Source organism: Sminthopsis crassicaudata, chromosome 2 (assembly GCF_048593235.1).
Source record: "Sminthopsis crassicaudata isolate SCR6 chromosome 2, ASM4859323v1, whole genome shotgun sequence".
Taxonomy (NCBI): Eukaryota; Metazoa; Chordata; class Mammalia; order Dasyuromorphia; family Dasyuridae; genus Sminthopsis; species Sminthopsis crassicaudata.
Window position 1 is genome coordinate 250,498,627 of NC_133618.1, and position 14,184 is coordinate 250,512,810.

General features: G+C 37.7%; 2 protein-coding genes across 2 annotated transcripts in view; one reads left to right on the forward strand and one right to left on the reverse strand.

Moving 5' to 3' along the window:
- Positions 1 to 576: 576 nt before the first annotated feature.
- Positions 577 to 10,943, reverse strand: PSMA7 (proteasome 20S subunit alpha 7). The gene is made up of 7 exons (XM_074288754.1): positions 10,525 to 10,943; positions 7,284 to 7,410; positions 5,765 to 5,889; positions 4,692 to 4,814; positions 2,270 to 2,389; positions 1,621 to 1,683; positions 577 to 817 (listed from the first exon to the last, which is right to left on the reverse strand). Exons 1-7 carry the CDS (start codon positions 10,618 to 10,620, stop codon positions 725 to 727), a joined length of 747 nt encoding a protein of 248 aa, XP_074144855.1. The 5' UTR covers positions 10,621 to 10,943; the 3' UTR covers positions 577 to 724.
- A 296-nt stretch (positions 10,944 to 11,239) lies between these two features.
- Positions 11,240 to 14,184, forward strand: part of SS18L1 (SS18L1 subunit of BAF chromatin remodeling complex) — a 51,579-nt gene continuing 48,634 nt past the window's right edge. Inside the window, exon 1 of the mRNA XM_074288753.1 lies at positions 11,240 to 11,398. Within this exon, the coding sequence (XP_074144854.1) occupies positions 11,330 to 11,398 (69 nt within the window). The 5' untranslated portion in view covers positions 11,240 to 11,329. The remainder of the gene's footprint in view (positions 11,399 to 14,184) is intronic.

The following is a 14,184-nucleotide window of genomic DNA, read 5'->3' on the forward strand; positions in this document are numbered from 1 at the left end:
CATGAGCACTTGATTCATTATCTTCTATTCTGACTAACTGGAAATTCCTAGTTACTTTTAATAAGTTGGGAGAAAAGAAATGACAAACATTAGTCAAATAATAACCTAAAATTAACTGAACATCTTCCAATAAAGTGGTCTACTGTCTCCTAGTAAGGAGGTAAACTTAAAGTAAGATTCATCGCTGAAAATGCATTCTTTTAAATGTTCAACAGGGTAAGAGTGCCCTTGGTGCTTCTGGCATTCAAAGCAAGAAAGATTTTTAATTTTAGTTCATGATAGCCCCTCCTTGTTGTTCCACCCAAATGGAGATACATGAAGATCAGGTAGGATAATTTCATTTCAAATTTGACTACGAGATTAGATGTTCAAAGATTGAATTGCTAGTTATGACATGCTTTTGTCATAAAAGAACAAATCTAATGTATCGTTTGGCAAATAAAGGTATAAATTAGTATTAGTAAGGGAAAGGTTCTAAAGAATGAACATAGAGATAACAATTGCAGAGGTGGTATAAAATTGCGTTTTTGTAAACATCTTTTGTAAGTCTAAATAAACACTTTTAAGGGGGAGGGAAAGGCTTAAAAAATACATAGGTTTATTGTAGGTCACTCAGAGGTACAGTATGAATAAATGGACTGGAGCTGCCTACTTGTCACTGTAGAATTACCATGATTTGAATGGATTAAAAACAAATAGCTAAAGCAACTGGATATTTCATTCATCATGATGTTTTCTTTTGTTTCTTCTTTTCATTTTCTTCTTTTTCTTTTTCAATTTCAGCCACATATTTTTCAATTTCTTCAGGATTTAAAATCTAACAAAAGAAAGATTCCATTCATAATTATCAGCCTATTGAGTAGTAGTACTCAGGCCCAAAGCCTTGGCCAGAAATCCCTTCCCCTGATTCTCCAAGGTGAAAACTCATGCCAAATAACATTTATACCCTCCTTTAATCTAGAAATGGAACCCTGTGTTGCTCTTGCTGTTTTTAGGTTTTGCAAGAAATTTGACTCCCTTTAGAAATGAACTTTTTACATCATAAACTGAGATGATCATATATGAACATTAAAACCTAAACAGGTGACTTGACCAAAGTCACCTAGGTAAGTAACAAAGTCCAGAATCGAACCTTGGTATGCTGACTACAAATAATTCTCTCCATAGCACCACAGTGCCCTAACCCAACTAGCAAATATTCTTGTGTACTTAACAGTAACTAAGGAATTTATGATGACTATATATTATGAAATTATCTACATTTCCTGAACACTCAAATACCTATTTTCAATTGATCAGATAGCTAAGGGACTATTTTTTATCTAAATCTGTAGATATCTTTGCTTCTCTAAAGCATTACAGAATAGGTCAAATTTCTTTTTTTCAGCTTTCAGTTTTTCTCCTCCAGCTGTTTTGTGAAAGCAACTGGCATGAGAACAGCCCATCTGTTTAGCCAATTAAATCAACACAGTGCCCAGAGGAAGAGCTAACAAAGCCAAACAGACAAGAAAACAAATCTCACTTTAAAGCTAGCTACTTTTAAAAATGTCTAGGTCTTGAGGTTAGTAAACAAAAGATTTTAGATGAACCAAGGAAGAAATGGGAAACTTTGGCATTTACCTTAAGAGGCTGATCTCTCCTCATGACAGCTAGTTCAATGTTTTTGCCCCCTGACTGAACCACCTGTAAGAGGAATGGAAAGAACAGGGGAAAAAGATAGGAGTATAAGGACAGTTTTGTTGCCTCCCATCTTCACAAACTCAAGTCTTCCACAATGACATGAGTCACTGGTGTTTTTGTTTTTTTCAATGAAAATGTATTACTAGGACCCAAAGCAGGAGTTACACCAATAACCAAAATTAACCTATTTTCCAAAAAATCCCTTAAAATGGTTTTGAATTCCTGTACTAAACAAAAACTGGCTAATATGGAATGTTTTTTCCCTACTCTTTTTGTTAGAGATGCTAATTAACAAGGCAATAATCTCTCTAGAAGCAATAGCAGAAGTTGAAAAGGAACTGTGAAGTTTCAAAAAGATTAATTCCATCCCCAAGGGAAATTTGTCTATGCTACATGTAAGATAGTGAAAAAGTATGTACAAGCAATAATGAATGGAATGATGGCTTCACACTCTCACAAGTACTCATATGATTGGTAGTGACTGTTAAATGATTTTTTTTATGGCCTTAAAATAAATAATGAAATATGGCAGCCTAATTTTTTCTGAAGCAAGTTAGAACAAAGAGAAACATTTCCCAGTCAAACTCACTTCCAGAAGAGCCTTGATAACAAGTTTGATGGTCAAATCATCAGTTTCAATAGCTTCATCAGTATAGTTCTTCTCCAAAAATTCACGGACTGACTTAGCTCCTCTACCAATAGCATTAGCCTGAAAGAGACACATTTATTCACAACTGAAGACAAGTGCAAAAACAAAGAATAAGATAACCAGTAAACACACCCAAAGTATATACTAGTGACTTAAGATTAAGATCTTGGGTTCAGGGACACATATTTGTATTTTAGGTACAATCCACAATGGATTAGGAGTGAATAAATCTGTATTGTTACTATATCCTATCTGTGAAATCATTTTGTCACTAGCCTGGTTTCTCCAGTAAAGTCAGTAAAGAAATTAGGTTAGATGTCAAAAGTTTCCATCTAGCAGTATATTTCCTAACCTAATTTAAACTGAAATGCAAATATATTCTTGTCTGTTACAAGAAAAGCCAGGCAAAAATGCCAATGCAATCACATTTGCTGGAATCAACTCAAAAAGCATCTGATGGTGGTGGTGGGTTTATCATCTTGATAATATTTTATTGTGCATTTAAATTATCTAATCCATGATGGTGTCAAACTCAAAAACAGGACTAAATTGTACTCTACTGCAGACTACATACTAACTTAGAAAACACATATTAACACCCTCTTCTATTGTGTTTTTTTGTTAAATACTACTCAATAACATTTTTAATCTGTTTTGGTCTGCAATGATTCTAGGTCTTTTTTTAAATTACAAACTAAAGCCCACAAAAGACTTGACCAAAGTCACAGAGAAATTAGCAACAAACTTGGATTTTCTGATTTAGTCCAGGGCTTTTTCTGATAATAGCCAATAAACATTAAGCACCTTGTGCCCAAACTTTGCTAATAGTCAATAAATCACATTACCTCAATAACAAAACAAAACCCCACTACACACACGCCAAAAAACACCCAGATCAAAAACACTGGTTAAATTTGTACTTACTTAGATAAAGCAAACCTATTGAAAATTACTTGCACACATCAGTCAACATCACTTTTTAATAGTTTCATTTTGCTCTTTTCAAGGATTGTATATTGTAGGAAATTAAATTGGACTATTCAAAAGGGGCTGTAATTTTATAATTACACTTTAAAATATAGCATTTCTATAAAAGAAAAATTATATTTATGTTTATAAAAAAACTGACTTAAGTCTACCAAGAAAATATAAAACATTTTACTTTACAAATGACTAGAATAAAATTTTAACTTTTTAAAGTTGAAAAGTCACGGACGTTAAAGATGGACTCCATTTCACTTGTCAAATGTACCAGACAGATAAAAGAGGTGAATGGCATCACCTTTATTGGTGGAAAAATAAAGAGTCTTGGAGAATTATTTTTTCCATCTTGTATGAAGGAATTGTTACTTGTACCAAAATCTATCAATAGTGACCAAGTAAGGATTTGTTAAAGGCAACCACATGCTAGTACTTTCAGAAAAACCTCCAATAGAAGGAATCTCTTTAAAAACTGAAATCCTGATTTTTCTTGCAAAGAATGTTTAAACATTTAAACAGAAAGATAGATCTTTCTCTTGTCCAGAATGCAATAAACACAGGTCTGTTATTGAAAAACAAGAAATGAAATTGTAAAATATTTACTTATCTTTCTATTTTTATTACTTTCTACTAATTATGCTCTGAGTAACTCAGGGCAAGACACTCACCCTCTCTTTTCCAGTTTCCTCAGCTAGAAGATGAGAGAGTTGGATAGACTATCGCCTAAGCTCCCTTCCAGCTCTAAATCTGCCATAGGATCATATGAACATTAATACAATGTTAACCATATCACAGCGAACTACATTTTTTCACAATTTTCATTGTCATATCATTAGAGATTCTTTGGGCACACCATCTAAATATGTAGTTTTCACGAAATAGACAAAAAAAATTATATTTATGAAAAAGTAAATCATTTTAGTCTTTAATAATTTACTGGCTCAAAAAAGAAGTTGCAACAATTTTATATGACAGTAAGGAAAAAAGACATAGAAGATTTCTGTTGTAAAGGGCTAGAACTGAGCAGATGTATTTAACCTAGATTCAAGGTAATCTAACACGAGACTAATCACCAATTGGACAATTCTCTATTAACATGTTTGGAGGATGACCCTACTTAACTATTCCATGCTGGCTGGATCAGTGGGTGTGGACAAAGAAGGGGAAGTGAAATCAGTGGGTGGAGTAGGAGGAGGATATTCATTCTCTTGGTGGTGGAGAGAGAGAGAGGGGAAGGAGGTGTGGAGATCATTAGATCTAATCCCCGGATGTTGACCCCAAAAGACCAGGAATAAAGACTTTTGCTTATCCTGACTCCTCCTGATTCTAAGATATCCAGGGTCTCAACATTCTGTATCTTTCCTTTCAGCTGATCACTCACCTTCCATGCATGGTATGTGCCAGAGGGATCTGTCTGGTAAAGTCTGGGAGTTCCATCAAAGTCAAATCCCACAATGAGGGCAGAGATGCCAAAAGGTCTACGCCCATTACTCTGAGTATAACGCTGGTTAGAAGGGGAAAAAAAAATTTTTTTTTAAATTTTCTTTGCCTTCCCTTCATCCCAAAATATTAACATAAAAGAACCCAACAAGGAACAGAAGAAAAAAATAAAACAGCAGAGTTTGACATTTCAGATACAGGCTCACTTTACTACAAGAAGTCTAGTGAAATGATGATTTTGTGAATTGTGAAGGCCAATTTTTTTTAGAACTCTGTAGTAGGATGACAAAGTAAACTGATTTGCTTCAATTCTTATTCTTCCCTGTTTATTCATTTTTCAACTTCACTGTAGTACCTGGATTCCTATTAAAAAGACACATCAGTTATCTCAATCACCCAGAAATACAAGATGATGGAATTTCAAAATTAATGTTCTAAAAAAAAAAAAAAAAACTTGTGTAGAAGAAATAAGCTTTAAAGGCCAATCATTATGCTACAGAGGTAAACATGTTTCAGTAGTGGTTAAAATTATGGTATCTAAGCTTTTAGTTACCTCTGAATGATAAAGCACCTTCATTAAGATCATAAAACAATTTTGCTTTCAGAAAAACTGATTAAGCCTGAATAAAAAAAAGATATTTTATCTACTTATTAATGATTAGAATAAAAGTTTAAAAGTTTACCTTTCTAAGAAGAAAAGTCATAGGATCCTTCAAGACCCTCTACACATAAACCAACTAGATATACCTAATTAGAAAAGAAATACAGGAACATGGGGCAGCTAAGTGGCACAGTGGATAGAGCACCAGCCCTGAGTTCAAATCTGGTCTCAGACACTTAACGCTTCCTAGCTGTGTGACCCTGGGCAAGTCCTTAACCCCAATTGTCTCAGCAAAAAACAAAAAACAGAAAAACAAACCTTATTTTTTCTTTTACAAAGAAGTACAATCTATGTTCAACATCCCCAAATAAGAGATCATTAAAACATTTTCAGTACAGAACTTGGAAACACACCTGCTTCAGACTAGCAATGTAACGGGTGATATATTCCACCGTGACAGGATCCTCCACAGTGAGCCGATGACTCTGGCACTCCACTCGAGCCCTATTTATAACTATTCTAGCATCAGCAGTGAGCCCTACAACAGCAGAAAGACATTTTAGTTTGACCCCAATTTTTCATTTGACTCAATAACAAAAATATATTAATTTCAACCTTTAATCTTTTGCAAAATTTAATCAAGATTCTCTGTTATCCTGGTCCGAAACTAGTGCTGCTCAAAGTTAGCATCAAACCACAATTATTCAAACTACTACTAATCTCAACCCCTTTCCTCTAGAGGGTATGTATGCATACTAAGAAAACACTCAGAAAGACTGGTTATAAGCTCAATGTCATCCTTCACTTGGAACTTAATACAGAGCAGCACTGCATATAGACCTGTAGCTGTCTTCACAATCTTTTGTATGGTAATTAACAGAAAGGAAGGAAATAAGCATTTATTAATCATCTATGTCCCAGGCACTGTACTAAGCACCAAATGAATATTATCTCATTTGATCCCTTCACAACTCTGGGAAGTAGGTGGCATTATTATTCTTATGTTACAATAGAGAAAACTGAAGAAAAAAGAGTTTAAATGGCTTTGTTGGAATCGTTCAACTAATAAGTTTCCATGTCAGGATTCCATCAATCAATAATGCCTATGATTTGCCAGGCACTTTGCCACTCAAATCTGAACTTGGGTCTTCCTGATTCCAGTCCAGTGTTCTATCCATTGTGCAACGTAACTACTTTTATAGCCAGTAAGTATTTTGAAACAAATTTCCAACTCAGGTATTCCCAACTCTTAAGCTCTATACATTCTAACCACTATACACCTACCTAAGTCATTTTTTGGTACATCATGGCATATTTTATTTAATGTACTGTATTAGTTTTCTAAAATAATACTGTTGTAAAGCATATAATCCCAATATAGTTTCTATTTTGTGTATATTTGGATTCTTAGCCATTATATATTTTAAAGTAATGTAAAACAACCTCTTGCACTATCATGAAATCTAAATTCTTCCAATAAGCATGTTTTGGAAAGACAAACATATTTGCTAAATAGTTTGATGACAGTTGCCAGAGAAAAGAGATTATGAAAGGTTAAAAATAAAAGGCAAGGTTCAGCATCTTTATATTCAGAGATGATTTCATTTAGTACAAAAGAAACAGCTGCTTATATATGAGGAAGGAAGATGACAGCAGTAGTTACTTTTTAGACTGTGAGTTTCTTTCTTTGTATTCCCCAACCTGTTATACAATGAGTACATGAAAAATATTTACTAAGAATGAGAGCTATTCTTCAATTAAAACACTGCCAAGAACTTTTTTTCCCCCTCTTTCCCACAATTAGGTTTCTTTGGATATATTATTTTATACAAATTTGCTAGAAATCTCCAAATTAACCATAAAACCTTAAAAAAAAAAAAAAACATAGGAACATCACAGAAAAATAAAATTATTGTTTCATAAGACCCATACCTGCAAATGCCATGCAGACATTGTCATCCAAAGCACAAATCTTCCGCACAGTCCTTTCATCTTGTAGTTTAGCCACTGATTTCTTCTCTACACCAAGAACAACAATATCTTTTCCCCGTACACCAACCTTCAATAAATTCAACAAGTCTGATAAAAATGATTATCAGGGTTCTTGTCATGTCTAATGCAATTCTAAGACCCAGATAACAATGCAGGATATGTCCTCAGAGAGTTGCTTTTCTTGGGCAAGTGAATACATCCACAAGGTCCTTAATACCTTATTATATCTTCCTGGCTATTTAACTTCTTTCCCCATATCTTGGGCAAACTGAAGATCTGTCACCAAGATTAGCAAAATTTGTTTTATATGGTCTACTTTTGCTTTATTACTGTTTTTTCTATTTACATGTTGTAGTCATTGTATATATTATTTTCCTAGCTCCACTTACTTTACTTAGCATGGGCTTATGTGTTTTCCTATACCTTACTATATTCATTATAGTATAATATCCTTTATTCCATATAGCAATCCATATCTATACATGCATATTAGCATTTATTTAGCCATTTCCATTCAAATGTGCATTCCAAAAAAAAATTACTATATTTTGGAGAATATTAGACCTCTCTCTCTTTAATCACCTTGGGGTATGTGCCTAGCACTGGAATCAAAAGGTATGAATCACTTTGTTGCATAATTCTAAACTTCATTACAGCTGATTGAACCAATTAACAATCACACCAATTGTAAATGAATATGCCCATCTCTAACTCTTCCAACACTGATTATTCCAATCTATTGTCATAGACCCAAGAATGAATTTATTATTAGTCCCAATGCCTGTTCTGGGAGCTGTATTAGTAGTAATGTCTAAATGTCACTCTTATGTGAACTGATGCTGAGTGAAGCAAGCAGAACCAGGAAGACATTGTACACAGCAACAGCAAGATTAAGTGATGACCAACTATGATAGACTTGGCTCTTCTCAACAATTCAGTGATCCTAGGTAATTCCAATAAATTTTGGAAAATGCTGTCCACATCCAGAGAGAACTACCAAGGCTGAATGTGGATTGAAGAATATTACTTTTACTTTTTTCCCCCCTTTCTCATGGTTTTCCCCTTTTCCCTGATTTTTCTTTCCTAACATGAGTGATATGTTAATATGTAAAAAAAAAATGCACATGTACAACCTAAATATATACATTTTTTAAAAAATTAAATTCTACTCTGCTTTATACTCATTTGTGTCTTTAAATATAACTGCTTTCCCCTTGTAAACTCTGGAAAACAGTGAATGTCAAGGGCTGCCTGCCTTCTATCCATCTAACTCACTTGCTTAAAAAAAAAAAAAAAAAAAGCACAACTAAGTCGGAATGTTGGTCTTGAACTGCCTATTCGATTCCTAGCTTGCTCAAAGCTAGCTTTTCTCTTTGTACTTGATTATCAAGTCTCAGCAACTTCAGAGATCCTTTGCAACTCAGCTTCCCCTAGTCTGAAGTACAAAAGTGAAACCAAAATGGCAAATTTAGTTAATCTTGAAAAAGCTGTTTAACACACCTTTGAGAATACTGAGAGCAGACAAGAAAAGATGATAACCTCAATAATCATATTTCTTTAACTCTTTTAATCTTTCAAATATACCATGGAAGACAATTGATAGATTTTTAAACAAAGTTCACAAATCCCTTAAATATAACTATGGTAATCTAGTTATCTAAGCCAAGTAATTAGGAAAGACCATAAAAATAAAAGCAAATTTACTTGGTCTAGTCTTCCCAATTCCTCCCAATTATTCCATTTTTGATCAGAATGCTTTGTTTTATACCTTCAACTAAAACGAAATCAATTTCAGTTTTCAGACTTTTAGAAATATGGATTTTCCTAATAAGTCAGCAGGCCACATAAATGACTCACTTCTTTTCTTCAATAGACCAACATCAAGAAAATTTCCCCACATCTTAAAGGAATTACATTGTTCTGTTTTGTAACAGAGCTTATGAAAATCCAATCTACAACAAAGAAACACTCACTTTAACACAAAGGAGGGAACTCTCAGTATCTTCCAAAAGGAGCTATGTCCATTCAAATTAAGACAGAAACACTTTCAATAACAAGATACTTATATTCCCCTTTTAAAATGGCAAACTGCTTTATAGTAGCAGCTGTGACTTTTCATTGTATCTTCCGTGCCACCTGGCAACTTAATCAGTGTTGTTTTGTTTTGTTTTCCAATGAAAATAAAATTTCCTAGTTACTGGCAAAAATGGAATACAATGTCAATTCTCAACCATTAAGTCATGGAATATATAACACTAAAATCCCAAAGTGAGAACAAATCAGATATCCTAACTGAATTAATTGACAGAATTCCACATTTCTACTAAATCCAAATGCTATCTCTTTTGCAAGCCACATATCTATTTTTTCCTTTCAGTTTCTATAAATCACGTGAACTCAAAACCTTAAATACAATTAAAAAGATTTAAACATTAAGTGAGTGGGGTGGAAGTGTCATAGTTTCAAAGCACATCTAGGAGACCAGTTAGGCACCTCAAAATATAACTACATAAATTATCTGACTTTTTAAAAGTATTTTTGAGAGCAATTCTGTGTTTGTGGCATTCTTTGTGGCAATAATCTGAGAATACTTCTATTATAAGGACCCACTTTATCAAGAGCTACCACCAAATTTAAGTGGGTTTTCCCAGTTCCGGCCAATCTCACGACTGTCAGCCAAATCCCCCGGATTCCCAGCCTGCCTACTCCGACACCGTGCCCCGTCCACTAACCAAGGCCTACCTCACCTGCCGCGGCCAAACACAACCCAGGCCCACGCTCCCCCCAAGTCCCCAGGACACGTGCCTTTCTCCTTAAAGAAAAATGCCTTTAAAACCTCCGGTGTCAGAGGCCCCAAAAAAAACGGCCTCCTTCGGGTTGATTCCGAAAGGCTCGTCCAGCCTCGGGCCTGGGGCCTGAGGCCTGAGGCCCGGGGCCAGCCCCGCGAGCGGCCATGTGCAGCGCCCTTCCCAGACACCAGATTCCCCGGCAAGCCGCCGGATCGTCCACGAGTGCTCACTAAGCAGAGATTCTGGGCGGTCAGCCCGGGCCCGGGCTCGGCTCCCTTCTACGGCCGCCTTCTCCCTTCCCTCAAAGAGGGCAGGCCGCCCGCCCTTCCTTTCCGTTCCCTCCTCTCCCGGCCCCCGGGGTCTCCCGGCCCGGGCCTGCGTCCGCTCCTTACCGCGGTCGAGCCCTTTTTCACCGCTTCCTGCGCGTATTCCACTTGGAAGAGGTGCCCGTCCGGGGAGAAGACCGTGATGGCGCGATCGTAGCTCATCTCCCTCGAGGTGGTGGGCGCCGCCGGCTCCGAAGGATGAAGGGAAGAAGGGAAAAGAGGGAAGGAGGAAGGGAGGGGGAGGAAGGGGCCGCTGAGGCCTGGCTTGGGTGGAGGGTGGCGGTGAGAAGACTAACAGAGCTAACAGCCAACCGCCACCAAGCACCCTCACGGCTCTGAGCTCCCTACCCGACAACACCCGAAGACAGACTCAAAAGCGCACACTCATCGCCAGGCGCAGCGCTGCGGCTCTCACGATTCACAGCAGCGTCTGCGCCCAGCGCCCCCGCCGAGCCCCGCTGGCCCCAACTAGCCTTTCCGTACGTACTTGGCGTAAGGCAGCCCGAGAGCGTAAGGGGCCGTGCGCCAGCGACGGGATCTGGAACGTACTACTGACAGCCTACAGGGAGGGGAGCACTCTCTGGTTCGGGGGCCTTCTGGAGCAATTTTTCTACTTCTTGCTCACGATAAGGGAGCCTTTCCTCAGTTGAAGGAACTTCACGGGTGGGATGCGCAACATTTGTTGTTGTTGTTGGGTTAGTCTGAGCCGGAGGATGGGCGAGTCCATTTCCTTATCTCCCCTTAATATGCCCTCCCCCACCTCCAACCCCCCCCCTCCCCATTGACTGCGGAGAATGAGAAACCTTTGGACAGGGAGAGGAGCCAGATAATAAACCCCAATGATTAAAGATTGAGACCCGCGGAGAGAAACATGTCGGTGGCCTTTGCATCTGCCCGTCCTAGAGGCAAAGGGGAGGTCACTCAGCAAACTATCCAAAAGGTAAACGCATGAAAGGGTAGGGGGAGCACCCCCCAAACCCCCGTATCCCGGTGGGGGCGGGGGACTTAATTTTGAGGTGTTAGTGAATGTATAATAGCAGGAGAGAGGGAGAACTAGTGGATTTCGAGGATTGAAAAGATGGACAACTAGAGGGAGGCGGTGGAACAAAGCAAGGTGTGCAGATCCGTGCAAACCGGCTAGCCACCCTGGGAACTCTTGCAACCAGTCATTGTATCCTAGTAGGGGCTTACTGTCGGGTCCTGCATCCCCATTCTTGCAGCCGGGCAACTATTGCAACCGATTATTGCAACTGGGCAACTATTGCAGTTATATGCAAGTAGGCGTCACGCATTGCAATGGGTAATGTGAACAGACATACACGCGCGCACGCACACGCCTCTGTGGCAGAATCTGCACGGGGACAACGTTGTTGCTATTCTTGTCATTTCTTTGTGGAAAAGAAGCAGAGCCGTCTCAGTACCCCTGCAAGTTTGTTTTCGTGTTTCCTCTCCCTTTCTTTAAACTGGAGGAATAGATTGGAAACTCAGCTTTGTAAGGCGCTGTCAGTACTAGCAGGTGTGATTAATACTGTCTGGGACAAATGCACTCGTGGGGTGGAAATTCCGGGCGGGGGCTATGCTTTTCTGGGAATGGGGGGGGAGGGCGGAGGGCTGGAAGTGTTAATTTTTTTTTTAAATGTTGAGCAGGTCGCCGGGTTTTGTTTTTGTTTTTAATTTTGGGCCAGGGTTCCCCTGTGAAGACCCGAGTGAGCAGTGCAGTGCAGTTGGGAACTTAGCCGGAGGCAAAGACGGTCGCAGTTTACGGTTTTCTTTCGTGAGCCTAGTAAATGATGCAAGGTGCAGAGCACTTCTGCTCCGCCGAGCTGTTTTCCTTAAATTAGATAAGGCTAGTGGGTTCACCTTCTCATCTCCCCAGGGTGTCTGGGGTTCTACATCCTGCAGCAGTCTCTCAGCTCTTGCAAGATAGAGATGGGGACTCTGACAGGGAAATAAAAACCTGGCTTCCAAACCGAGACCCTAAGCTATTTGTCAGTTATAATGGCGAAAACGAAAAAGGTGTCTGTGTTAAAAGGGCAGCCGTCGAGGTGCTCCTCAGTCTTCTAGTCAAGACCAGCCAACCAGCGCTGCAGCCTACAGATGGCCCTGAGCTACGGATCCTCCCTCGCGTCGAGCGATTGGGACCGGGAACTAAACAGGCTGGTAGGCTGACTTTCGAAGCTCAGTTACTGCCCTGAAATGGATGGATAGAAGGATGGATGGGGACAATGCCTCATAATTTTTTCTTGTAACTTCTCCTCGAAGTGCAAAGGTATCAGTACAGATATGTGGAGAGGTAGAATTGAACTTTACCTCCCCAAACCTCACCTATCCCAGAAGGTGCTGAAACACTCAGCCACAAAAACTTGAGGCTGAGTTGTAATAAATCCTGGAACTTCCTGTTAAAAAAAAAAAAAAAAAAAAAAAAGTGACAAATGTAGAATACCGTCATATATATATATATGATTGTAAAACGCACCACTAATGCATATTCCTATTTCAAATTGTTTGGTTAGACTCAATTTCCTACCTCCTTATTTAATAAAAACTTTCCAAATTGTAGTTCCAAGTTAGGCATTATTTCTTGGAGTGGTATTAAAATGGATTTTGTCATCCTTTTAAAAGTCTTTAAAATAAAACTTATTTCTCAAAATTGCAACTTTTAATTTTATGGTTATTTGACAGGATTTGTAGTTCAGAAAAAAAGTTAATGTTATTAATTATTCTATTTTTGACTATTGAATGTATGTTGAAAACCTGATGTTGGGCCAAAAAATGCAAAGAAAATATTGCAGTGTCAGTGTCATTCCTTTTTGTATTTCTAGCATCCTAACAATAGTGATGTGTTGGTTTTGAAACATAATACTTGATTCATATTATCTGCTAACCCATAGAGAGAAAGGAGAGTGTTTAAAAAGTCTAGAGTTTGAGTAAGAAGATATGAATCCAAGTCTAAGCTTTGCTATTGTGTGATCTTGGGGAAGTCACTTAATTTAGTGATAAACAATAATAATAAATGATTATAATAGAACATCAATTTTATGAAGCATTTCCCATATTTTATTTGTTCCTCACATCAACCCAGATGTGATAGCTACAATATCATCTCCTCTTAATAGTTTTGAGAAAACTGAGAATCATTAGAGTTTTTTTGTCTACCACTTCCTTTAAATCCTAGGTAAAGCTTCTGAAAAAAGCTTTTTTTTCCCAGTTCTTTTTTAACTTTGTACTTTGCCCCTAAGATATATATATATATGTGTGTGTGTGTGTGTGTGTGTGTGTGTATGTATATATATACATATATACATATATATGTATATATATGTATGTATATATATATAAAATCTAAAGTTATATATTTGTGAGTATATGTATATTATATATATATATCTTCTTTATATATATAGTTATCTGTATGTCTTCTCCCTATTATCTTGAGACCAGAAACTAATTTTTTTTCCTCCTTTATTTGTATCCTCAGTGATTAACATAGTGTCTGGCACCTATTAGGCACTTAATACAGGTTTCTTGTTGCATTAACCAGTAATTATGGGGCAAAAATGGCATTGAAACCCAAATCTCACCTGATTCCAAGTCTAGTCCTTTTTCTAGCATACTTGAAGTCTATACTTCTAGAACATTGTGCTACAGGATTAGAAAGACATAGTTTGGCTAAGACTGAGTCTTGGTCGTCATGGAATTTACTTAACTGTGCAGTTTCAGGTTCCT